Source organism: Gymnoscopelus braueri, assembly GCF_963280865.1.
Source record: "Gymnoscopelus braueri genome assembly, chromosome: 4".
NCBI lineage: Eukaryota > Metazoa > Chordata > Actinopteri > Myctophiformes > Myctophidae > Gymnoscopelus > Gymnoscopelus braueri.
Window position 1 is genome coordinate 34,259,484 of NC_137605.1, and position 27,982 is coordinate 34,287,465.

At 40.2% G+C, this 27,982-nt stretch overlaps 1 protein-coding gene across 2 annotated transcripts; it reads left to right on the top strand.

Annotated features, from left to right (window-relative positions):
* The first annotated feature begins 1,425 nt into the window (after positions 1 to 1,425).
* On the top strand, positions 1,426 to 27,982 carry LOC308084656 (solute carrier family 45 member 4-like). Of its 2 annotated transcripts, none has more exons than XM_080427441.1 (13): positions 1,426 to 1,559; positions 3,349 to 4,305; positions 13,267 to 13,455; positions 14,420 to 14,599; positions 15,669 to 16,342; positions 16,670 to 16,825; positions 17,255 to 17,503; positions 18,743 to 18,862; positions 19,839 to 19,938; positions 20,131 to 20,211; positions 20,359 to 20,489; positions 23,147 to 23,215; positions 23,538 to 27,982. In XM_080427441.1, exons 2-13 carry the CDS (start codon positions 4,086 to 4,088, stop codon positions 23,811 to 23,813), a joined length of 2,445 nt encoding a protein of 814 aa, XP_080283567.1. In that variant the 5' UTR covers positions 1,426 to 1,559; positions 3,349 to 4,085; the 3' UTR covers positions 23,814 to 27,982. The 2 variants fall into 2 exon arrangements, with proteins under 2 accessions (XP_080283567.1, XP_080283566.1); XM_080427440.1 differs by lacking the exon at positions 1,426 to 1,559 and adding an exon at positions 1,567 to 2,053.

Below are 27,982 nucleotides of genomic sequence, written 5' to 3' on the forward strand. Positions count from 1 at the left end.
ATTTATTTCGAACATATCAAAGTTATTAATGAGAAAATACAAAGGAAATAAAAGGAAACTATAAAAAAGAATTAATAAAAAACAGCGCCAAAGTTATCTTATTAGATTATATTCCATGTTCGAAAAAGGAGTAGGAAGAGGTTTTGTGAAAACTTATCAGGTCCTACCCCTTCTTTACGTACAGTAGGCCTATCTCAAAACCCCTCAAACCTGCAGATAAATATTTTGGCTTTCCGCCCCAGTGTTTACACACTCACATTGAAAAAAATTATAACAATTAAACTTTGCTTCCAAATGACATCCCAATGGAAAGACAACTTCACTCTAAATATTTTGGTAGATGGCCTCTAATTCTGGTGTGTATTGAAATACAATAGATACTGTATAAATTAAGTTGAAAATATTCTGTGAATAAGACTCTTTAGAGTGTGTTGTTTTAAGTGGGATTCCCATTAGAATAATGTTTCAAATAAATCAAGAATATAGAAATGAGGCAATAAAGAGTTTCAGCTTCAAGTCATGTTCTATATTGAATACTTACCATTAACACTATTGCATGACAGCAATGAGCCATTTATTTCCTGCTCCTTCCTTTCTTTCTTTATTTAATGATTTGCTATACAGTAGCTGATGCATTATGTATCAATGTACCAATAAAAAGTGAGAAGCAAGCACTACAAAGTTAGACTGCTCTTTTGAGTTAATTGAATGTGGATGTATGGTTGTGTACTGTGTATTTATTCAGTGGTGTGGTGGTCACCACATGGCATCACAGCAAGAACATATTTGTTTTATATCATTTAGCCCTGTTTTCTCCAACAAACGAAAAGACACTGTGTATTATCATCCAAATTTAGTTATAAGCGGAATAGGACCGTGTTTGGGAACAAAACTAAACCAAATCTGAAATCTGACCTTTTATCAGATTGATCCCGCCTCTCCATCAGCTAGGTCGCTGGTTCTCAACCTTTTCAGGCCACGACCCCCCAAAATGTAAGAATCCCCCCCAAATAATCATAGTTGAGTTGAGGCATTACATTTAGTTTGACTCGATTCCACAGATACATATTGTGAAAATAGCTGATCTACAAGCTCACAACGCCTTGGGAGTTGTCTTCACAACTTTTGCCTTTTTCTTATATTATTTGACAATTTGGCCAATGTTTGACCAGTATTTATAGTAGGCTATAGTTTGTTGATTACTTTTCATTTAATTTCTTTTCTTTCTTTCCTCTTTTTTTTAGGTATTAAATTAAAAGGTCTTAAAAGTCCTTAAATTCTCACTTCTCTGTCATCTGGGGACCCCCCCTCCAAAATCATGTGGGGTCCCGAGCCACAGGTTGAGAAGCACTGAGCTAGATGCTGATGATGTCAGCATCTGCCCTCCGCTTTGTTACTGTGGCAACCAATGAGAGTGATATAGTCAAACTAACCAGATGGTCAGTCAGTCAGTTAGCATGCTAGTGTTAGCCACACACAGCTAATTTAATAACGCAGAGACCATCATTATTGTAGTCCGGATGTCCCGCAGGATGGATGTTTTACCAGATCAAGCTCAGGTATGAGGTATCAGTCTTTTTAATGGTACATTTAGCCATCTTAGCTTTTAGCGACAACTGAAGTTGGAATGATCTTTCTGAATCTAAACCAGAGTTGATGGTTTTGATCATCCTGGACATAATTACACCTGCCAGTCTCTGTCTCATCATCATCTGCTGATGTGTGCTCAGGATATCGACATTATTTGGGGAGTTTAACTGGTCAGGAATAGATAGCATTAGCCTGAGCTTTTGTTTTGTGTGGACCGAGTTATTGGTGTCACACACATGGGATCGCCTGTTGTGTTTCGCTAGCGAGAGAAAGAGCAGAGCAGGTATACTGTTGTTAAACCTCTGTGTGTAAAACGTGTCCTGTCCTGAGAGAGAGATTCCTGTAGAAATACTTTCAGCCTCGGATCATCTGCATGTGTTGGGAACAGACCATAACTCTATGGAACAGACGCTCCATCGTGTTCTTTTCGCTTCTACGACCCCGTAATAGCAGCACCATGATTGTAAGTTTGGGATTTATACTTGGAAACTGGAACTGAACTTTTAAGTGTCTAATGTATAAGCCATGATCGAAAAGAGATATTTCTTGTCTATTTTGAGGTGGTCTAATATTGGTAGGAACTATATCTGGGTTGTCTCTGTTATTGTAGCATTGATTGAATCCTTTGTTTACTTCAGTTTGATATGGGCGTTTATAAGAGTTGTATCTGTTTTAAATTAAAATGTTGCAAGATTTCTGGCAATTTTCATACCAGATCTGTCAAGTAACAATTGTACTCTAGTCAACCACTATAACTACATTGACTACAATAACAGTAACTGTAACTATGATTGAAATGAAAGTGAATTAATCAAGACCCTAAAGGGAAATGAAACATGAAAAAAAAGAATGAAATTTTTTTTTTTCAATCCTACCTCATTTTGCTTATTAGATATGTGAGAGTGGTTGATATGACTGGAGGTGAGGTAAAGGTTATCTAACTACTAGCCCTGATACATGACTGTCATGTCATGACAGATGGCCGTCTTGGATCCATGGCTATCTAACAACATGTGAAGATATAAATGTTGCTGTGCTAATGCCACAATGCCAATCAGTTGTGAAATGCATAGCTGAGCTGACAAGGCAAACTTGTTCTGAACAGCTATAAGGTGTGGCTCTTCTTTCATGCATGCGGTTTTCCTATTGCATAATCATGTATTCTCCTGCAATAAAAATCACACTTATTTCTGCCAGTATACCACTGTACATAGAGTATTACAGTTACTGGCCTACCAGAACTGGGTCTCCTCTTATAATTCAACCACAGAATTAATGTAAAGGAGCAGATTAACAAAGATTCTGGATCGGCTATGTAACATCATAAGCCATCATTTGGAAAAAGGAGACTTTTATGATTCCATCATGGATAGAAACTGTTATTCATGACCTCAACTTGACATTTTTATATTCAAAATGATTTCTTTACTCATTAATCATACTCATTAATTACTAATACATGCACAAGAACATTTTGTGTTTTCCAAACCAGCTTCAGTGTCATTAGGCTAATAGTGGCACAATTATATACTTTGTCCAGTACCTATTTTTTATATTGTGAAAACGTCCATAGACGTTCTACCCGGAAATACCCATTTTCTTTACAAACATTCAGACATTGTGATCTGGTCTATAGAATATGCAATGAAACAGTTGATTCAAATTCACATAAAAAAAATGCCCAAATAGGACATTATGCCTCAGTGATAATATTGTAGCTTCAGCTTACTGGCTAACTGACTGTTTGTTTCTCTGTAGGTTATTATGTGACTTCATGGGGCCGTGCCAAGGATTGTCCACCTGCACACACACTCATCCCCTCCATCCCCCACACACTTAAACACAAACATACTCACCACCAGTCTCCCAGGCCCTCGCCAACCCCCGACCAAACTGGTTCCAACCACAGAACTACCACATACCCCATTATGGAGTTGCCCTGAACTCTGTCGGATGGATGTCGCAGGGATTCTGACTGAACAGAAGAGACAGTGAAGAGCACCATACTGTAGCTTTCTGAGCCAAAAGCCAGCCAACGCGTTGGAAATTGGATTTCCTACTATAACTTTTACAGGACATGAAGACCAGTCACCAGGTACCTGTTTTGCAGTCAACACTGAGTGGAATTCTTTTGTCTTTCTTTTTGGGAGAGTTTTTTTTTTTTGGCATTATAAAGGTTGTCCTAGTGAATAAAGAGTGAAATGCAGAACGCTGCGGTCCATGGATGGGATCTTAACAGGTTGTTGCCAAACCTCTCGCCCTGATCACATCCCTCTTCTTTCTGAAACTACAGTTAAAAAAAGTCGACATGGATTCACTATCAGTCTAGTTGGATTTTGTCGCAGCATCTTAGTCAACCATCCTACCTCTCACATTTCTTCACCAATACATGTTTGAGACCATGGATACCACATGTTGTCATATCAGCAGACTATCTGTAGTGTTATAGGAAATTGATAAATAGTAGTCATATCATCCATCCTTACAACGGAAGAATGTTGCCTAATACAAAAGAGCCACTTATGGAAGGAGAAGAGCAGGAGACGGTGGGCCAGGAGGTCCCCAGCCTCCCTGAGAAAAGGAGACCCAGGGAAGGGGAGGATGGACACAGAATACCGCTGCGTCGCTGGGTGATGCACGGGGCGGTGATGTTCGGCCGCGAGTTCTGCTACGCCATGGAAACGGCTCTGGTAACACCAGTGCTGCTGCAAATAGGTGAGACACTAGGAGGCAAACATCATGCACGTAAGCACAAGGTGATGTGGGGAGAGTCTGCGCAGGCCTTGGTTTGACATAGGCCTATATTATTGCAGATTGATAATGGGCTCATATATGAACCAAATCCAGTGGAGTAAAGTAACTATAAGTACATTTACTCAAGTACTGTACTTAAGTACAGTTTTGAGGTATGTGTACTTTACTTGAGTATTTCCAATTTCCAATACTTTTACTTCTACTCCACTACATCTCGGATCCAAGTACTTTTACTCCACTACAATTATTTGAAAACTTTAGTTACTTTGTAGATTTAGATTATTATTACAAAACATACATTAACCACTTCAGTCCTGCCACTGACAAAATCTCAGCCCTGAATGATGAGGCTGTCCAAATGCTACTGCTCTACAGAGGTGGCCGTGTTCCGATTTAGCACTGCAGTCAGTGAGAAGGTTGCATAGCTGTAGGCTGGTGAAATCTGTTGGTGTAGCTCTATGCCAGAACTGGATTTACCCCTGCTGTGTAGTTGGCTGCATTTGCCCTGGCCGATTTGCCAAGTTGCAGTGTCTTGTCTTATACACAGATAGGCACTGTGTGGTCATGGTGTCTGCACTAGGAATGCCATGTGTGTGGTCATATTGTGTACTAGGAGGCCACGTTGCGGTCCACTTTTCTAGAACAAAGTGGACAAAACATCACATGGAGAAATGGCCATGATCCTAAAGATCAGCATGAACAAGAGTGGGATTGTGGAGCTACTGTAACATGCAGGGGTAGAAATGATGTGCATTAATTGGTATTATTCTCTTTAGGGCTGCAATAGTTAATCAAACTACTACATTTAATCGATTATAAAAAAAAACGTTGATTTTAATAAAATAACATTTTGGGGACAAAAAAAATAGCAGATCTACAAGCTCATAACACTTCTCAGTGCAACACGTGACACTTGAACTTGTAGATAGGCTATTTTAGCTAATTGTTGTACGAGAGCTTGAAGGGATTTTTCACTTTCAAACATGTTTTCAAATTTTTTAAATTTGTTTTAATGGATAAATAAAGAAATAAAATAAATGAAAAATGTTATTGAAAAAACACGGCCCCTCACGTATTCAAGGTTCATGGTGTTTTATTGTCATTCCATACAAGTACAGAACAAAATTTGTTACCCAGTTCCTGGTCATGGCAGAACTTCTTTTAATGTTTTATATATTTTTTATTAGAAGGACAATCAGTCACCACAATCTGGTGACAATCAGAACCAAGGACACGTGTTTAAATACATGAATCTATCATGGTCAAAATGGAGTTTGAAGTTACAGTGGGTTTGTATAGGAAGGGGGCGTGTCTGATAAAATGAATATCAAATATCTTAATACTGAACGTAAAAACTGTCTGGTGCTCACAAAAGCCAGAGTAGACATAAAGATGAACTTGATCATGTTTGAAAGTGAAATATCCCTTTAAGTGGGTAAACAGAGGATTTATTTTGGGTGTCCCCGATTATTAGCAATCATTTAGAGCTTCAGAACTTGTCGTATCTACAGATAATGTTCTGTTGAATATACACAAAATACACAGACATAAAATACATCCTATGTTGTTTGTACCTGTCTTTAAACACAGTAGCTGAGAATAGATGCACTGTGAAGTCCAATAGGGCTGTAGAAGCCTATACAGACTAATAGACGATTTAAAAAAAATCAATTACAATTTATTCACGTCGATTTGTTGATATGTAAAATATATTTAATACGTCATTTAAAAACTGCTTTCAGATTACTCAATTCATTGAAAAAGTAATCGATAGAAGAATAATCGCTGAAAATAATTTATAGCTGCAGCACTATCATCGTCTTATCCATTGGTTCTCAAAGTGGGGTCCGGGGACCCCCAGGGATCCTTGGGGGTAGGGGGGGGGGTACCAGGGGGTCCCCAGCAAAATGTGTTAATACAGTATAACGTCACAATCATTTTAACCACTTTAACCATATTTTACACTTTGGCTATTCAAAAATAGCAGATATACAAGCTCATAGCGCGGCACTGAGTGCCGAGTGCCGCACTATGACCTTGTAGATCTGCTATTTTAAAAAAAATCCCTGACACAAAATATTTTTGAGATGGGGGCGGGGGGGTCCGCAGCCAAATGCATATCATTTTGGGGGTCCTTGACATGAAACAGTTTGAGGACCACTGGTCTTATCAACTGCTCTGGGTCGTACCGAAGGTGTTATGTGAGTCCTTTGTGTCCAGTAGTCGCCAGCCAGAGGGTATGAAGCTACCAGGTTTGCCACCATAGCAGAAATGGAACAAAAGGCCTCTACTCCTGGCTAGGTATGGCAGGAATGTCTAACACAGCACATTTCACGCACTGTTTTCCTACCGCTTAGAATATTGTCGGAAAAAAAGTGTGTTTGTAAAGTCTCCTTAAAAAATCCATCAAGAGGTATTTTGAAACATTCCGCTGCTCCCAAACACTCATTTCCTGTTTTGTTCATATTCTTAGGCCCTCCATTGTGGTGATAGGGGTAATGTGTTGACATACTGCTGAATAGTTTCTTTAACTATGGACCAGGATCTGAAAGAGGCCTGTGTGACCACTTCTGTTTTTTTCCCCCACATATATTGTTGATTATGAGGAAAAATGTATTCTTTTTAGATTATGGGCTGAAGGGTTTAAACAACCACCTTGATAATCGTTTCAGATAAGCTGCTGTATATCCTCCCCTGTGTGAAGAACAGTCAAAAGCTACTGTATACTGGCATACCATTAGATTTTCATCACTAAATTAAGTTGATTGATTGAGACTAATGACAATTGTGCCCCATGTTTCAAGAAGGGTAGTAGGTATTTTCCAATTTATTTTCCAATTAAAATTCAGTATTTCAAAGTCCCAGCCTTTAACATCCAATTGTCTAGCAACGTTTTCTTACAACATCATCCGCTGACACATTAACCTGCCAGGTCAGGTTGAACTGTACCAGAAAGGGAAGAACAGTGTTTTTGCAGGAGTGGTTTGGTTACACATGGCTAGGTTTCACATGACTTGCCAGAGATTTAACCGTTCATCATTCATTACATGTTTGTTAGAAGGGAAATGTGATTGACTTTTAAAGTCAATGATCCCCTGAATCATAAAACAAATATTGGTGCATATCATTTAGGTTAGAATTATGTTGAGGCAATAACTCGCTCCAGGCCATGGCATATTGTGATTATATCACAGCTAAGGGGTGTGATAATCTGTCAAGTAGCCTAATCACAATACATCATGTCCTGAAGTGAATTATTACTGATTGATTATTATCAAGCAGTTACCAGATATGGCAACATGAGAATTATAGACAGATCCCAATTACAACATGTTTTAATAACAATTTTACTACAAGATTATTGTTTTTACAAGAATGTAGTGGTGGTTATTTTGCTTCTGTACAGTATACTTTAGACTTTTCCATCAAGTTCATCAATCTCACCTTTCTGCAACTTTGTCTGTTGTCCTTTTAAGGTGGTCCCAGATTTTGTGCTGGAGAACTGCGTCTCTATAATCACTTCCTCTATAGTTAAAGATTCAAGTTCACTTTAAATGTTGTCATTGTGTTGTCAATTTCACTGTGACCTACAGATCGTAATGTTTTTTCTTAGCTGTGGAGTTATTTTTAACTGTTCAAGACATTATACTTCTAACCATGGTATATGGTTATTATATCCTACCACACCTATCAAGCATCAGATTATGTAATTTGACATATATTTCTATTTATACTTCCTATTCTGTTGATGGAGTGGGTAGAACTAATGATCAGAATATACATTCTGCTGAATGAAATAAACTGAATCCCCTCAACCACAACTACACTTTAATGGATTGCACTTCAGAAACCACTTTTAAAAAACCTTTAACTGTAAACTAGAGCAAGGAGGAAAAAGAAGTAAACAATGGCAGTTGGTGGTGTCCAGTTCACCAATCAAGGGAACTCACACACACACACCAAATTAAATTAACAGACACCCAGGATTTGTTGATTCAAAACAGGAGCACTCCAATCAGAACAAAAACAACTGTCTCATGATGTCCCAAGAATGAGCATTGTTTAGCATTGTTTAGCTTGCTTATCCCATTTTTACCGGGAACGCATCTCTGTCATTTTAGATTTCTTTGGCTATTCAAAATCTACAAGCTTTTGTGCCGCTACGAGCTTGTAGATCAAGCTTGTAGATACAAATCTTTTAATATATATTTATTAAAGTGAACATTTGTAAAATATTTTGTTCCAGGGACCCACAGAAGCAGAGATTTTGAGTTACAAATGTTCCCTTTAAAAATATTTTATATTCAAAGATTTGCAGACATTTTCAAGATTTTTCAAAAAATAGCAGATCTACAAGCTCATAGCGCGGCAGCTTGTATATCTGCTATTTTTGAATAGCCAAACAAATCTAAAGTGACACAGATGCGTTCCCGGACCGAATGGGTTACACTAATAATCCATGTCATATCTTTTGTCGCTCTCTAGCCAAAGCGCAGCCACTTTGTACACGGAGCGAATGGACAGGAGAGACAGAAAGTTTAAACATTTCCCAGATTCCATGAAACTCTAAGCTATCTGAATTATGTGAGAGAAAAGTGAGGAGAGGGAGGCAGCGTGGGTAACATCATGCATGTTGTTCCCTTGAGAACCAGCAAGGCACTCCATGAGAAGTTTCCATTGAAATCTATTGACCTTCCCTTTTTCTTTTCTTTTTTAAGGAAATTTACTCAAGTACTGTACTTAAGTACAGTATTGTATTTGAGGTATTTTTTTTACTTTACTGGAGTATTTCCAATTTCAATACTTTTACTTCTATTCCACTACATCTCAGAGGCAAATACTGTACTTTTACTCCACTACAATTATTTGAAAAGTTTAGTTACTAGTTACTTTGCAGATATAAATTATTTTATTATAAAACATGAATTAACCACTTTAGCCCCATTTTATACCTAGGCTATTTGAAAATATCAGATCTGCGAGCTCACAACGCGTCGCATAGCTTGTAGATCGGATATTTTCAAACATGTTGTCCTTTTATTTTTGGTGCTTTAAGTATTATTTTGATGCCAATACTTTTGTACTTTTACTCAAGTAACATTTTGAACACAGGCCTTTTACTTGTAACAGAGTATTTTTTACGTTGTGGCATTGCTACTTTTACTTAAGTAAACTATCTGAGTACTTCTTCCACCACTGGTTCTTAATCAATTGGATGATGTTTCAGCTCTTGCGTTGTTAAAGGTTAAACTAGAGGAGGATTTTGCAACGTCTTTGTTGGGGTGCAAGTCGCTCCATTTCACTCCGTCTCTCTCTTTCTCTGTCCCTTGTTCTGTCTCTCTGACCCTTCGACCTGGCAGTCACATTCTGTTCTGTGCTGAAGTTGCAACAGACCTCACTGTGTGTTCTCATTCGCTATACAGTTGGTTATAGAGAAAGGCTTTTGGAAAGCAGTGTTTCTTTAGTGATGGACACAGGGATGCTGGGGATGTTTTGTAAGGGCTATTAATAGGGTCATTTAACGAGCCTCTGTCCAAGGGGAGATTACATTTTCTCTTGGGTACGACCCAGGGGATACAGGCATTTTTAATGGCATACAGTATGTTTGCCATTCCTCTAATCCTGTGTAGTATTCCTTTGATCGTGTTCAAGCCTTGATTTTCAGGTTTGTTGTAGCTTTTTCAAAGAGTTTTCCATATTCAAAAATGTGTAATTGAACAATATCAGAGAAAGTCACCGACTGACTTTGCATTTTGGGTTGATTTTCACATTAAAAGCCCCATGCTGTAGTGTTGTTTTGACTCTTCTATCCAGGACGACTGGGTATTCATTATGTAGCAGATGCAGGACATACTGTAGTTAAGATGATGTTTTAACCCATTGAGACCTGGAACGCATCTGTCATTTTTTTATTTGAGCTAAAAAGCATTATTTTACACTTTGGCTATTCAAAAATAGCAGATATACAAGCTCATAGCGTGGCACTGAGTGCCTCGCTACGAGCTTGTAGATCTGCTATTTTTGAAAAATCGTGAAAATGTGTGCAAATCTTTGAATATATATTATTTTAAAGCGAACATTTTTAACTCTTAAAGCTTTGCTTCAGGGGGTCCCTGGAACAACACATTTTGAGATGGGGGTCGGCGGGCCAAATACATATAATTTTGGTGGTCCTTGACATGAAAAGGTTTGAGCACCACTGATATAGAAACATACGTGTTTCAGAAATTTGTTGGGATTTAGAAGACATTTGTGGAATCGGGCTTCAGGTCTTAATGGGTTAAAATGGTGTACTGTATTACCTACAGTAACTTATTTATTTTTCACCTGGTCTACAGGCCTGTGAGCCATGATGCAAGAAACCCTCCTGTCGGGGTGTGGTTTTGGGCCTGTAAAGACATGTCCACTCCACTTCCTCAAACTCATGTCCCATCTTGAGTAACTGAAGGCATGCCAGTAGGGAAAGGGGGTATTTCTGTCACAGAACATTTGCATATATACACTATGTGAAAAATGCCCAGGCCCAGCAGCTAGGGGTTAACCCATTCAATACGGGAACGCATTTCTCTGTCATTTTAGATTTATTTGGCTATTCAAAAATAGCAGATCTACAAGCTCATATGAGCTTGTAGATCTGCTTCTCTTTTTTTGGGGGGGGGGGTGATTTGTGCAAATCTTTGAATATACATATATTTTTAAAGCAAACATTTGTAACTGTCAAATGTCTCAACAAATGTCTTAATTGTTCAGAAAAAATATTGTTGCTATATCAGTGGTGCTCAAACTTTTTCTTGCCAAGGATGTTTTTGGCCGCCGATCCCCATCAAAATATGTTGTTCAAAGAAGCAAAGATTATTGAGTAAAAAATGTGTTTAAAAAATATATATGTATTCAACACAAATGTTCAAGATTTAGCAGATCTACAAGCTCTTAGTGTGGCACTCTGTGCCGCGCTATGCGCTTGTAGATCTGCTTTTTTTGAATAGCCAAAGTATAAAAATAATGGCTATAGCTAAAAAAAAAGACACAGATGCGATTGAATGGGTTAAGTGTCTTTCTCAGGGACACTTCAACATAATAGGCCGGGGCCGGTGGGCAGACAGGGGACCTTCTGATTCCCAGATGGCCTCTCTACCCATTCAGATGGCTGCCCCGTGTACCCTGTACTTACAATGGGCCTTCCTGTTAAGACACATATAGTCCCAGATCAGATACAGTAGTTCCTTATCTCTCTGAATTGTCTGTTATTGACTAAAAACGGCAATGTTAATGTGCTAATAATTTCTACACGCTTACTTGAAACACCCATAGCCAGCCAATATAATATATTTGTAAAAATATATATTTTAAAAATTAATACGTTGGGTTTTACTGTGTAGAGACTGAGAAATTTAACATTAAACCTATGATTACACCCCACTAGGCGTTGGTCAATATTCAATAATATTGACTAACAATATATTTTCTATATTTAGAAAATGTATTTTATTAAATAAATTATTAATGTATTTTTTAATAATTTCCTATTGAGCCGAGCAAGACAACTTCAACAAATGACTTCCTCCATTTGAACATACTACATTATATTGAGCAATAGAAGTGTTCCCCACATACTAACCTTACCCAACAGCTTGTTCTCGTGTGTGTGTGTGTGTGTGTGTGTGTGTGTGTGTGTGTGTGTGTGTGTGTGTGTGTGTGTGTGTGTGTGTGTGTGTGTGTGTGTGCAGAAAACAACACTGGACTGGTTTAAAACTACAAGGAAAGCTAGCTTGCCTTCCTGCTGCAGATCACACCGTCTCATACAATATTCAAAGATTATGCAGTTGATGAGGATATAGTCACCTTTACAGTCAAAGCCAGATTACAGGTCCTTCCAACTAGACTCAATCTTTCTCTGTGGTAACCTAATACGTTTCCTTCTCATTGTCTGCACCATGACCACAGTGCAGTTACTGAAACTCTGTCACATATTCTGGATGGCTGTTATGTATATAAGGGAATGTACATTGCTAGGCACGACATAATTGTTGACCTATTAGTTAAGGACACAAGTTCTATGTTTCATCATCTGCCAAAATGTATAAGCACTCTTGTGTTTCAACTACCATGTTCATGTGCAATAATGAAAATGATGCCTTTTCAGATGTCACAGCTAATACACCAGATGTTGTTATTGTTGATGAGAACAGTAGAGAAGTGACCATTTTGGAAGTGGCATGTACATTTGACCACAGCCTGGAAGAGGCATTCCTTACCAAGGTGCTTAAGTACCAACGTCTTAAGGATGCTATTATACAGCTTGGTTACAAATATAAATTGCTTGTGTTCATATTTGGAAGCCTCTGTAATGTCCATAAATCAGTTGTGAGAGGCCTGCAGATTGCCGGAATGCCCAAGCCAAGAGCTAAGGAATTGGCAAAATTATGTTCAGTGACTGTGATAATTGGCAGTCGCCATACAGTATATGGAGGAGGCGATGCTTCCTGTACCCGCCGTGATCTGTATCCTGAAATACTTGTTGTTGAGCTTTGCCAAGTTTGTGCATCTACTATTGTTTGTGTTCAAGAATTTCTTGTTAATGTGTGTGTGTGTGTGTGTGTGTGTGTGTGTGTGTGTGTGTGTGTGTGTGTGTGTGTGTGTGTGTGTGTGTGTGTGTGTGTGTGTGTGTGTGTGTGTGTGTGTGTGTGTGTGTGTGTGTGTGTGTGTGACTGACTTGTTTTTTATTTTTGGAATATCAATAAATATCTTTCTAAAAATTATAAAGGAAATTTGAAATTACTATTTTTGATTAATAACCAAGCATTTTTTATTGTGATTTAGACATAAAAAGGATTATGCCATCTTGGGCCTAACCTAATTGAATGCTGCATTGCTGTCTGCCTGCCTGTGTGTAACTAACAGTATTTTGTCTCTTATTTCCAGGTCTTCCAAAGCAGTACTATAGTTTAACCTGGTTCCTCAGCCCTATACTGGGTCTGCTTTGCACTCCTTGGATTGGCTCAGCCAGTGACCGCTGTACTCTAAGATGGGGCAGGAGAAGACCCTTCATCCTGGCCCTGTGTGTGGGCGTTCTGCTGGGAGTAGCACTCTTCCTAAATGGATCCATGATAGGTGAGTAGGGGTGCAACAGTTAATCAAACTAATCTATACAAAAAAATATTATTTAATAAAGAAATTGATCAATCCCTATTTTGGGCATGTCATTATCGGTGAAATGTTTAATTTAAAATAAATAAATAGTGAAAGCTATTTTCACAATTCTTGCACGACACTGTTGTGTGACCAAGTATAAAATAACACTTGAGTGATTAATCAGTTTGTTGATATATTATATAAATAATTTACAAATATAGATTATTCGATGAATCAGAAAAGTAATTGACAGAATAATCGCAAAGAAAATAATGGATAGTTGCAGCCCTTTAGGTGAGTGAAAAGGATCTAAAAAAAGAACTGAAAGTGCTGAACATTCAGTATCTTTGTTAATGTTGAGTGTAAAGAATTTGTGTCTTCCACCTGCCATGGTGCTAATGTAGGTCTGCAGTGGTGTAAAGTAACTAAGTACATTTACTCAAGTACTGTAGTTAAGTACAATTTTGAGGTATTTTTACTTTACTGGAGTATTTCCAATTTTCAGTACTTTTACTTCTACTCCACTACAACTCAGAGGCAAATATTGTACTTTTACTCCACTATAATTATTTGAAAACTTTAGTTACTTTGTAGATTTTGATTATCATTACAAAACGTAACCACTTCAGCCCTATATACTGTACATTTTCACCATTTGAAAATAGCCGATCTACAAGCTCACAATGCATCGCATCTGTGAGCTTGTAGATCTGCTATTTTCAAAAGATTTGAAAACTTGTGAAATGGGACATTCTGACAATGAGTACTTTCTACTTTTGGTACTTTAAGTACATTTTGATACCAATGCTTTTGTACTTTTACTCAAGTAAATTTTTGATTCCGGACTTTAGCTTTTTTAAAATCTTTCTTTGTAATTTTTACATTGCAGTATTGATACTTTTTCTTAAGTAAAAAATGTGAGTACTTTTTCCCACCACTGTAGGTCTGTCGATTAGCGACACCCCCGGTAGCCAGCCACTGGGCATCATCCTTACTGTGGTGGGTGTGGTGGTCCTGGACTTCTGTGCTGACGCATCCGAGGGACCAATCAGAGCTTACCTTCTAGATGTGGCCGATACCGAGGAGCAAGACATGGCTCTAAATATCCACGCTTTTGCTGCTGGTAACGTATAAAGCACATGTTCAGACGCAGACACGCACATTATACACTCATCATTTACTTTAGAATGGAAGAGCGAGAGATGGCCTTCAACGTCATCTTTTTCTATCAGTTCTTTCGGAGCGTATTATTATTATTTCTTTTTTATCATTATTTTAACTTTTACCCACTCACTTACTTACTTATTTACTTGTGCACATTTAAGTGCCACTGTTAACACAGCTGATGTCCGATAGGATGAAAAGATTAATGACGCATGTTTAGCTTTCTTCACAATTTTTGACTGGTACAATTTACAATTCAGACATTTTGCAGGACTTCCAAATGAAACAGGATAGCTCTCATGTTTGTATTATTATTATTATGTTATTATAGATTACCCTTGCAGTGTGGACCCACATGGGAGGTCTTGCCAAAGTAGGATAAAAAACAACAACAACATACAAACCCAATAATCCTGCTATTTGACACAGTTCAGTATGGGCGTATCATACTCAGTTGAACTTACCACTCAGTCACAGACAAATCTCTCCTGTCCAGGTGATACAGATTTCATCTTATAACGCTGCAGGCATGACAGATTCACCCTCCATCACTCCCCTTTTGATAACTTAAATAACTCAATTAACTATTAAATTACTTGAATATTAACTCAAATATATAATGTAAAGGAAGCACCAATAGGGAACAAGGATTCCAAACTGTGGTATACACATACAGTATTCTGCGATATCAACTTTGCACTATTTTTGTAGACGTTTTCGGATGCCAAAGAAATTACATATTGGCAGAATTGGCTTATTGTAATATTGTAGGAACAAAAAGTTTATGATATTTAACCGGTAATGGAGCTTTAAAATGTTTTTTTCTGTTTCCGTTCCTTGAACCAGTTGGGAATCAATAATCTTCTCAAAATTAAAGTTTTAGCTGGAAAATTCCCTGCAATTAATGGCTTTCACCCCAACAGGCCCCACAAAAAGTCAAAACATCCTTTTTGCACACGCATGCTGCCCTTGTTTTGTTGTCTCTTGAACTCGATAAGTGGGTGTATTATTCATGTTCTCTCCCTCAGGGCTAGGCGGCGCTGTGGGCTACATGTTAGGTGGTCTAGACTGGACCGACACCGCTTTGGGCCGCGCGTTCAAGTCCCAGGAACAGGTTCTCTTCCTCTTCGCGGCCATCATCTTCATCATCTCTGTCACGCTGCACATGCTCAGTATCCCAGAGGGGCCGTACAACCCGTCCCTGCAGGCCGAGGCCACAGCGGACGGGGACTCCAGCAGTCAGGCCTCCCTAAAGCCCAACAGCCTCGACCTGATCAGAGAGGAGGACGCCTTCGCTCACGAGGAGGACAAACCTCTAAACGTTGTGGACGGGGATATGATGGACTTCCTGGATGTGGAGCGTGTTAGGAGTAAAAGCGACTCTGCCTTAGCCATACCAGACATCAAACTGGATCCCGATCTCGACCCGGACTCGCATCATTTCCCACCCGAGGTGCATTTCTTACCCGCAGAGACGCCGGACGAGTTCGACGATGTCTTCTCATCGACGAACCACGTCGACGAGGCCTCCTCCTCGCCCCCTCTTTCTCGACATCTACATCCTCCTCCTTGTGAGACTTCTCTCCCTGCTGGTCAGATGGTGGATTTGGAGCCTCAGATCAAAGACCAGATGGATGGCCCGCAACCTCCGCTTCTAAAAACCAGCCCAAGCACAGAGGACACTGTAAACACAAACGCAAGGGTAATAAGAAGTGTAGTGGGGAGGTGCAATGATGAATAATCCTAATAGAAATTAAAAGTGCTTTGATTCACTGTGGACGCTGGGGGCATGTTCTCTCCTCCGCGTCATCAGCGCCCATACCCTAGGTGGGGTTGGCGAAAGGGCCTTTCTGTGTGGAGTTTGCATGTTCTCCCTGTGTCCCCTAGGGTAGGTACCCTCACAAAAACATGCAGCAATCCTGGTCTCTATACTGCTTCCCCCTGGTCAAATCGTGGGATTTCTTTTTTTTAAAGTGCTTTGATTCTTTTTTATACTGTGATTTCACCTCTCTCTTCCTCTGACCTCCAGATCCAGCAGGGTAAGGCTGTCAACGGAGTAAAAGCGGTGGTGTCTGTTTCGGGGCCTTCCCGCTCTGTGAGAGACCGTGGCTCCGCCAAGCAAGGGACCCGCCTCTTCAGCACGTCGACACCATCCCGCTCGCACCCACACACCTTCTACAGACAAGTATGGTTTTCAACGTCTTTGTTTAATATGTGTATAGTACTAATCAGAAATATAAATGTGTAAATGTATATTTTTGCCTGCGTATTTAAAACTCGGTTACCTACAGCAGTGGTTCTCAAACGTTTTCATGTCGAGGACCCCCAAAATGATGACCCCCTGGCTCAAAAAACATTTTTGTGCCAGGAGTTTTCAAAAATAGCAGATCTACAAGCTCATAGCGTGGCACTCGGTGCCGCACTATGAGCTTTGTATATCTGCTATTTTTGAAAAGCCAAAGTATAAAATATGGTTAAAGTGGTTCAAATGATTGTGACGCTATATTAGCTAATTTGGCTGGGGACCCCACTTTTGCCAATGACATACAGTATTATGTCAACTCGATGGCCTATACGTGATGAGGTTGGTCCTTGTCCCCGTCTCTCTCTCCAGCCTTCCTTCACCTTCTCCTATTATGGACGAGTGGGATCGCAGCGCTACCGTCTGCGGAAGCCGGCGTCCGGGGCTCCTCGTGCGATCACCTCCTCCCGCAGCCTCAACGACCTGTGCGACATCCAGCGCCGCGCGGAGAGGCGGGAGCTGCAGCTGTCGGCCAGCAGTCTGTCGTCTGAGGGCTCAGAATTGGAGGGAGGAGCGGAGGGAGGCACCACTGTGCGACTGCTCTGGCTCTCAATGCTGAAGGTAATACGTTCAGTGGTGGAAAAAGTACTCAAATGTTTTAATTGAATAAAAGTATCAATACTGCCATGCAGAAATACTCTGTTACAAGTAAAAGGCCTGTGTTCAAAATGTTACTTGAGTGAAAGTACAAAAGTATTGTCAAAAAGTATTTTTCTATCAATTACTCATCCCTCAACTCAATTTGTGTGTTGTATTCTTTTACAGTGAATGAAGAATCCAAAAACAAAAGAGAATACCTGAATTAAGAAAGTAACAACAGCAAAACTTTAGCAAAAATCTGTATAAGCTCCCATTACATCCAAAAACCTTATTGTTCAAAACACGTCCGTTGTAAACAGTCTCATGCATAAGCGAGGAGTGCACCTGGACGTGCACGTGGGGTTCAACACGATCTGAGTTCACAGGCACGTGCTCGCCCAGGCATGTGAGTCATTCGTGCATGGGCCTGTTTAGCCAAGAAGTATTTGAAACGATAACTTTTGAGCGAAAATTGCTGTGTTTTGGATGTAATGAGGACACCTACTGAAAGCTGTGTTTGAGTATATGAACAGATTTCTGATATAATTTTGCTGTTGTCAATAAATATTGGACCCCTCCTTTCAGTTTTTCAATTCATCCATTTTTGCTTGTTTTCTGGATTCTTCATTCACTGTAAAGGAATTAATTTGGGGGTGAGATATTCTATAATATTCCTTTAAGGTGGTGACTGACTGGTTATTCAATTGCATTACTCTTCTCAAGCAGAAGAATGACACTAATACAGTTTCACACGACATATTTTGAAGTTCATTAAACAAATAAGAGATTCTTAGTACAAGAAGCATTACGGGACCGGGACATGTGAGTCATAACTGACACAGAAGGATGGGATATGAATAGGCACACAAGAGTCAAGATGTTCTAATAAGCAGATATGTTGTACTTAAACAGTGACATACTGTATCCTTGGGCCTTCAGTGTTTTGATCAAATAGAGCACATGGCATCACAAACACTTCTCAATGCTTGCACAGCTTACTGTAAGAGTGTTTAAGTATGATAGTTATATAATAATGTACTGATAATGAGGTGTGGGTCAAGCAAGCGTCAAATATATTGCAACAGTGGGTGTGCATTATGTGGTGAAATGTGTATCAAGATAAGACATCTTTTGCGTTTGCAGACTGGCGGCTCATCAGAGTTGTGCTTCTTCATATCCAGGCAGTAACACTGATGGCTGCTTGCTGTTTCTCCTCCACAGATGCCGAGCCAACTGTGGCGGTTATGTGTGTGTCATCTCCTCACGTGGTTCTCTATTATAGCTGAGGCCGTGTTTTATACTGACTTCATGGGAGAAGTTATCTACCACGGAGACCCTAGGGTACACACACACACACACACACACACACACACACACACACACACACACACACACACACACACACACACACACACACACACACACACTTACACTCACACTCACACTCACGACACAATGACATTTGATGTCAAATATTTATCATTGGTTAAGAGTTGATAAACATAGTCTCGCTGTAGCCGTACAATTACATAGATAATAACTTGGAGGGCACAAGGATTAAAAAGTGGTTAAGGACTGCATCCTAAGTCAAAAGATAAGACATAATCGTGGCGCTCGGGTGGCGCAGTGGTTGTAGACGCTTTGTCAAGCGTCTACACAAACATAATTGGCCCGTGTTCGGGGAGGGTGATAATTGTCACTGCACGTTGTAATCTTACGGGCTGGGGGGGCGGCACCTGTCAGCAGGGAGTGTTGGGCGGGAGGAGTAGGACGAAGGCTCTACGTCCTCCGTTCCCACCGGGGGCTCCTCACTGGCAGGTGAGTCAGTAGGATACGACAGCAGTGACAACACACAAACGTGTGTGGGGAGGAATCAATTGGCAGAACGACAAATTGGGGAGAAGACATATTAACCCGTTTAGACTGGGGACCCCTATACGTAACTCTACCTTTCAAGCCGGGAACCCCTTTTGGGGTTGTTGTTGCTATGTAGAGTATATAGCAACATAAATCTTTTGTAATTTTTGAATAAATATAGTTTTTCAGAAAACTTAGGTCGGGATTTAGTAGGCGTTTTTAGAATCGGCCTCGGGTCTAATGGGTTAATTCACCAACCATGGACCTAAACCACAGCCCAGCCAATCAAACACATACTGTACAGTCCAACACATACCTGAAAGTTTCTGTGGTAAAAACCCAGACATGTTGACGTGTGATTTGCTGGAATTGATGATGGAAGACAGTGGGTCTGACCATGTGAGACTAATGAATATATTATCACAGTGCTACTCTGATTTTTTTTAACTGTTTCCTTTAGGCACCAGCTAATTCCACTGAGCTCCAGAACTACAACAAAGGAGTGCAGATGGGTTGTTGGGGACTGGTGGTCTACGCTGCTACTGCTGCTGTCTGCTCTGGTTAGAACACCTCGTCTCTGTTTTGTTTTCAGGATTCTATATTAGGAGACGTGGCTGTCGGCATCGGTGATCAGTCTTTTACACATTTGCACCGGCATCTTACAGTCTGTTTGTGCAATCCACCCCCCTCCCCTCCCCACCCCTCCCCACCCCTTTACCATGCTGCTGTTAATTATTCTCTCTTCGTTCCAGCCCTCCTTCAGAAGTATTTGGATAATTTTGACCTGAGCATCAAGGTCATCTACATCCTGGGAACCCTGGGCTTCTCTATAGGTAGGCACCACTGTAGAATAAGAGTAGAGTAGAATAGCTGCAGAGAGGGATTTTGATTTGATTTCTGAGCAAGGACACTTTTTGTACCGTCTTGATGTATACCAAAGAAGTCATTTATCTAAAAAATGCTTTTCTAACTCCTCTCAGGAACTGCTGTCATGGCAATCTTCCCTAATGTCTACATTGCCATGGTGATGATCAGTAGCATGGGTGTCATCTCCATGAGTATCTCCTACTGTCCTTATGCTTTACTGGGTCAATACCATGAAATCAAAGAGGTACCCACACACACACACACACACACACACACACACACACACACACACACACACACACACATGCACACACAGGCTCCGTCTCATTTTTCCGATCTACCTAGATAGGAACATTCCTTATTAGGTTCCTATTTTGTCTAAAAGATTACATAAACTGAGACAACCTAGAAAGATTGTTACCATAAATACGGTGAACCTCAATTTGATGGACTTTTTTTTTCTCATGCCTGATATGGAAAAGGAAATAATGAGTATTATTTTGTAAACTACTTCAAGGTTACACACAAGATTTCGTTGTTTGCTTTCTGTCCGCGGCAGCGCTCCTCCTTTTGTGTGTAGACAACAACAAGGAAGGGGCAGAGACTCCTCCACTGCTGCTGAATATGCTGTACCTCTCGTATAGGCTACTAATGACAGAGAGTGAGTCCAAATTAGTTCCAATAAAAAAGGACATCTTTCTGTCACTCAAGTCTGTCACTTGGAAATGGTTCAGTTACCGGCAAAATGATACCGCTCAAACAACCGTAGTCCTGTATTAACAGATACAAAATTATATTGAGTACAATGAATCAAATTAGAGAGTCACGACTCCCTTTGCAGCTCATGTAAACCACTTTTTTATGATGACCGTCCTGTGGTCTAGTCGCACAATGCAACCGTATTTGAGAATCAATGAACACTATGTCGAAGATTGGGAGCTGAGAAGTACATGCTTGCAGACAAGCTATGCACCAAAACATCATATAATAGGCGATCATAAGATGTTGAAGTTTTATGAGGAGCAGCTGGTTTGTGTCACCACCAATAATGGAAGCAATGTTATCGAGGCATTTTCCCTAAACAGATGGAAAAGACTACTATGTTTTGGACATAGGTTGAAATGCATCTTGACATCAGTAAGAGAATGCAATCACTTTCTCCCCTTCCTCTCTCTCTCGCACGTGCACACACTTGCTTGCTTATGGTTGTCCACTGACGTCTTGTGACGATATGAAACGTTGTCCTTAATTGTGGGCTCTTAGATGGCTGAAGTCCAAATCCTGGAACCACATATTTTATTGCAGGTGGGGCATGTGTAGGTTGTAGTGGTGGTACAGTAGTAGGACTGGCAACCATGGGTGTGTTCTTCTGGCAGTGCTCTCCTCCTCCAGCCTATGAGTTCTGTCTAGGCAGTGCTGATGCCAGACCGTGACGGTCAGCACTGCAGCAGCAACCTCCAGGTTCTCTGGCCTCAACGACGTCTTAAAGCTGGTTCTTATACCTCTTCTTCTTCCCCCCTCCAAGCGCAGGCCACTCTGCGGAGCAGTCGTTCTTGGGGCATCCGGAATCCGGATCACATGTCCAAGCCAGCGGAATTGGTGCTGGTTAATCATGGCTTTAATACTTATTTCTTGGTCTTTGCAAGTATTTCAGTATGAGGCACACGATCATGGCAGGTGAACCCCAGGATGCGTTGTAGGCATCCCATATAGAAGTTCTCCAGAGACTTGATGTGATGGCTGCATGTTACCCATGCTTCACTGCTGTAGAGGGTGGTGATGCATACAACCTTGATGTGCAGGTGGAGGTTATTATTCTGGAAGACCTGGTGCCGTAGTCTCCCAAAGGCAGCTGCACGCTTGCATGATCCGATTTTGGAAGACAGGCTGAGTGTGTAGCGGCAGACCACTTCTAGTGGTGTTGACAGACACAGCCCCATCCTGCTATAGGCCCTGACAGCAAGGATGGTCTGAAGATCCTGTGGACAGTGCACCACAAGAACACACACATGCGCAAACACCGAACTGAGTACACATAGGGGAAACATGTACTGCACAAACTTGTTTTAACATCTGTATGTATTATAGCAGTTATTTTTCAATTTGATTAAATGTCATATTGTATGATGCATTTAATATTTCCGCAGGCGATAAATGTAGTTTATCATCCATTCAGTTTTTTCTTCTGTATCTAATATCATTATTAGCCATTAGCTCCAATTGTCATGTGACTAAAGTTTGATGCAGCATGCAGCATGGTGCCTCCCGTTTCCATACTAATCAAACCCATTGCGCACAGTCTGTGTACTCACACAGAGTAGAGAGTACACAGACCCACAACAAATGAACGGACCGACAACAACGAACAACGTTGACATGCATACAATTTAAAAATGCAACTATGGATGACGTTTTGGAACTATTGATTTTATTTGTAATTCATTTGGAAGGAGAAGCTGAGGCTAGCGAAGGTATCATGAAACCATAAACGATAAAGAATAATGTAAGGCATTGCCTTACAGATGTAATGAATGTCTGAATTTCTGAACGACTAGAGAGCACATGCGGTGAGCTCCCAAAGGTCTGAGCGTATTTCCAAACGCACCCACAGGATGGAGAAGTGGAGTGTCCTGTGCCCACTTAGGAGAACATTTGTGTACCGTTTTTCATAATAATGGCAAGATGTGGGATTGGCTGTCTTTTTAAATGAAGGATCTTTGACCTAACCAACCATATTTCCTAAAAATGCTACCAAGTACCAACCTAGGAAACTTCCTTGCAAATGACACTGCCCTTTCTTTGCACACATTATTTAATGACACAGACCTTTGCACACATGATTTAGTCCCACGTTACATAATCTAGAAGACTGACTTTATTTTGTATTTGTTATTCTTCCAGTACATTCACCATAGCCCTGAAAACTCTAGAAGAGGCTTTGGTATTGACTGTGCCATCTTATCCTGCCAGGTAAGCATTTGTTTTTTCACTCATTAGACTGTGAAGGGTATTCCCCTGTTAGTTCTAAATTGACCACAAGCTATTGATTTAGAAAGCAATAGAACCCACTAATGCCTGATAAATTGGTTTTAATCTGCTTACCCTAAGAGGTTCATGCAGTGTAGGCACTAGGCTTTCTGTGTTTCTTTATAGTCTATTGTATTATTTTGCTTATAATACTGGAATTTCCAGCTTCATACAGTATCAGGATCTGATGGTTTGAATGCTGGGTGCTGTTGTGGGATCAGCGGGAAGCGTGACTATATTTTTCTGTTTTGTTTTTTATTTACAGGTCTATATCAGCCAAATCATGGTAGCATCGGCCCTGGGTGCTGTGGTCGATGCTGTGGGGAGTGTGCGAGTTATTCCCATGGTGGCCTCTGGTGGGTCCTTCCTGGGCTTTCTCACTGCCTGTTTCCTAGTCATGTACCCAGACGGGCAGGCCAGCAGCTCAGATCAGGCTAAAGTGCCAGGCCCTAACACTGAAAGGACCAACCCTGAGCCATCTCCGCTGAGACTGAAAACCAAGCAGAGTTGTATAAAGGCAGAGTACCACTCTGTTGTCTGACAAGGAGTACACTTAGGCCTCATTTTCAGTTGAAAATATGTCATTTCTTGTCGAGCGACATGTCACACACCACTTCTCTGTCCAATAATAAATTAGCCTCAAGGCACCCTATTCACCAATATTTTGCTACTGTAACTCCTTCAAACCAATTTTGCACAAATAAAACCCTTGGAAGCAATAACGCTGCATGTCGGGCCAGCAAGTAGTGGCTTCTATTGCTGCGAGTCACAGACATTGGCCATCAGATTGGCTTCATTCCCCCGTTTCTTGCAATCATCTCCAGTGTGCAGTGCTACTCCCACAACACTAATATTTTTCTCTATTTTCCAAATGTTATTTTGTTCTGTTGTGGTCGGATCTCAAATGTCCTGAATAGTTTTGAACTTCCATCCACTGCCATCAGAAACTCAATCTCGCTCTCAGAAATGCACTTCCTTTTTGTTTGGCATCGTGGTTCAGACCTGAGAGAGCACTTAACAGCACTGAATTGGCAGGCCACATTTATAGATGTATGGAGCTGATTCTTTTATTAGTCATCAGCCTTGCTGAATTAAGCTGAGGTACACAATTTGCCCTAGGAGTTGAAGTACTCTTTGATGGTGTAAAGCTAACCTCAGTAGCTTTTGAGCTACAAGCTCATTTGCATTAATTTCATATTGAATAAGAGAAGTGTGGTGTGCTCTTAGCTACCGGGGAGCAAAAATAACCTGCTTTCGCAATGCAGTGTTAGGGAATCTGGGCCTACGTCTTTCAGGGTGCTTAATCCATTATAATAGGAGATATACCAAATGAATTTCATTTACAAAACTGTCCCTCTTCATCGCATAAATGATTTGATCAAACCCACATAGTTTAAAACAGATTTTCAGTCTGTGGTTAAGTGGCTTAAGTGATTCTGTCTACAAAGGAGGGAGGAGAGAAAATAAGTGTAGCTAAACACAGAGTCGCATCTGTAGATGTACAGTATGCAGTACGGTTCTTATGGTGAGGAAGAGGAGAATGACGAGAGACAAAGGAACCTCTTCTCTTACATTTACACAGTCACATAATGACAATCTGGGACGACTTCAGCTTATCTAGTAGTTTACTCTGTAAAGTACTGCAAATAAATACTAAGTGGCTGTAGGGTGGTGTGATCCACTGAAGTACACCTAGCAACCTATTGCTTTTGAAAACTCTTACGGTGCGTTCTTCACACAGGAGGCCAAAAGAATATTCACATTGCTTCGTGAAACGAACTTCAGTCAAGTTGGATTATATATGTAATCGCACCGCATGAATCTTCACCTCCTCTGTGGTCTCACACCTTTTTATGTCAAAGATCGTTAAATGAATATGTATTTGGCCGCGGACCCCCATCTGAAAATATTTTGTGCCAGGGACCCAAAATACAAGATTTTTGTTGTTAAAAGACGTCAAGACGTTTTGAAAATAGATCTACGACTACAAGCTTCACAACGCGACATGTTGTGAAGATTGTAAATCTTCCCAACTGATGTTTATGCTATATTAACACATTTTGCTGGGGACCCCGTGGAGCCCCCTCAAGGACCCCTGGGGGTCCTCAGACCCCACTTTGAGAACCACTGCTTTACAGTACGTGAAAAGCACTTTTTCCTCTGTGGAGAATGATTTCACTTCACAGTGGCATTGTGCATAAAGCTCAAAGAACACTATCCAAATGCTGAAAAATACATGTGACCTGCTATACTTTATGTACTATTTCTGTAGACGCATTAATAGACACATGAATGTATATTCCACTCACTGCCGATGGAGTATCTTGACATTTTCCATTTTAGTTAAATGTTTAGTAATTCTTCTTCACCAAAGAATCTCCACATATTAAGTAATTGGTATGTTCATTGATTTATTTACTTTACAGTATGAGATACTGTATGATTTAAGAAATCAATAGACTAAAATTCACTATGTCAAGGTGTCCTTTCAAGTTGATGGTATACAAATCAATACTTTTTGCAATATAGATAGAAATATGACCATGTATTTTTACGGCGTGGCTCTGCAGGAGGCTAGCCATCGATAAGAGGGTCAGCCTGTGTGTATATCTGTCTGTCTTTGTGTCTGTGGAAGCTGATCGTAAACCGCTGGGCCGGCCAGCTCCAAATGTTTTGTACACCCTGCCAGTTGGCTAACTTAGTACCTCCACTAATTTTATTTCACATAATGTTTTATCGTACATTTTATAATGGAAGTCAGTGGGGCTCGGATCGGGCTGAAACTTTGCCCAATTTGGAGTCGTGTCATAGATGCGTCATAGACGGCATTCCCATGTGGATCCCAAGATCCACATGATTAGATTTATTTTAATCATAATTCTTTATTTATTCTTTAATATGTGATATTTTGATTGAATTATTTTATCCTATTTCCCAGGTACTACCCCCAGTTAGTTATAGTAATCTTGTTTAATCAACATTTACACAAAATGTTCACAAGTTGTCTCAAGACAATTTACGTAGAGCAGAGATCCAAAGTTTTCACCCTGAGCTAAATTTGGCAGCAGGGGCAAGGACAAACTACGCTTTAACAGGGAGAAGGGAGACACATTTCATACACCAGAGCTACTGTATATTCAGTCAAATCAGGAATTGTAATTTTCTTCTGACCCACAGCTTTTTGTCACATCTTAGGTGTCTTGATTTGACCTCCACATGATCAATGTGAGGAGGACCCATAGCTTTTTTTGATAATCAAAATCCCACGATACATTATATTCTTCTGTGGAAATTAACCTGATGGTAACATTTTCGTCATTACTATACCTGTCCTCTAAGTAGGCGTCGACAAGAAGCTCACCCCATTTGCTGACAAAATCTGATGTTCCATCAACGTTGAATACCTGTCCCGATAAAACTGTCAGAGATTATTATCGTAATCCACTGATTTATTGTACTGAACGAAAAGCATTCACATTTAGGCACTAAGGTGTGGCACACAACATGCTCTAAGCTACTGCCAAAGCAAGCTAGACTGACACATTCCCCATGAACCAGCCTGCATGCTAAACAAGGCTGCATGCCTTTGATTGGCAGAAAACAGACACATTGACAGGCACTCCTTTTGTTTGCTTCAAACACTGCATAAACACGATTATTCCGTTGTTCCGATTATCGTTGTTCTTTTGGGTGGCTTTGCGATGCTGGTTCTGAGTCAGCAGCACCACAACCTCTGCAAATGTGCTATGTTTTGCGAAAACATAGTTTTATCTTTGGTGATTTCATGATCCCACTCACCTATGTGATTCTTTTTTAGAATTTAACCACCTGATGACATTTTTTCTCTGTAGACAAACTCCCACCCCATTTGACAATAAAATCTAACGTTTCATCCTTTTAGTTTCCTTTGAACCCCTCCCTCTACTCAGTTGTACCATTAACTTTAATTAATTAACCCCAGTCAAGAACTTCATAAAGTAGCTGGCTTGTTGTGTTTTGAAACACAGCAGCTTGTAGTTATTCCCCTTGTTTATTGGTAGCGTATTACACAAAGCAGCTTTAACCTGAGGTGCCTTTCTGATTAATTGACTCAGGTGAAATTTTGTTTAGTCCAGTGAAGTAGATATATATACAGTTTACAGCTAGCTTTGTTTGCCACAGATAAATTACAGCACTGAGCACAATAGTGTTACAAATAGCGGTGGAGCTGTACATTATATTTACTAGCCTAACTCCCGGAGCACAGTACAGTAACCCATAGATATTGTTAAGCACAATGTACCTACAGGCTATGGTTTACAGTGTGACTATAAACCTCAGTGTTGTATAGTTTCTCCTTATTCATTCCTTGTTATACACTAGGCTTTACCTCCAGTAGCTCCTCTTTACCGAGTGCTGTGCTCCTGTTCATATTTCTCTTGAATCGGACTATTTATTTTGTGTACATTTATTTCCCCAAGTTTAATAGTCCGAGCTACTGTACCACAAGAAGCTTGTTCGCTTGCCTAAAAGAATAGCAATTGTAATGTTTATTATTACATAATGTGAAGCCTGTTCCGATTGCCTCTCTACTCTGCGATGGAAACCTTCTCTGGGAAACACTGTTTTACAGTGTGTTCACAATTATATTTTTCTCAGTGAAACATTTGGTTCTCTGTCCCTCTAAAGCTGCATATAAATGGTGTAGATTATAAGACCATGTCTTTCAGA

Bases quoted from the DNA above. Each gene is read 5' to 3' on its own strand.
- LOC308084656 (XM_080427441.1), top strand. From the start codon at position 4,086: ATGTTGCCTAATACAAAAGAGCCACTTATGGAAGGAGAAGAGCAGGAG. The intron at 16,343-16,669 runs GTAATAAGAAGT...TCTGACCTCCAG, and splicing joins CTGTAAACACAAACGCAAGG to ATCCAGCAGGGTAAGGCTGT. The intron at 19,939-20,130 runs GTTAGAACACCT...TCTTCGTTCCAG, and splicing joins TACTGCTGCTGTCTGCTCTG to CCCTCCTTCAGAAGTATTTG.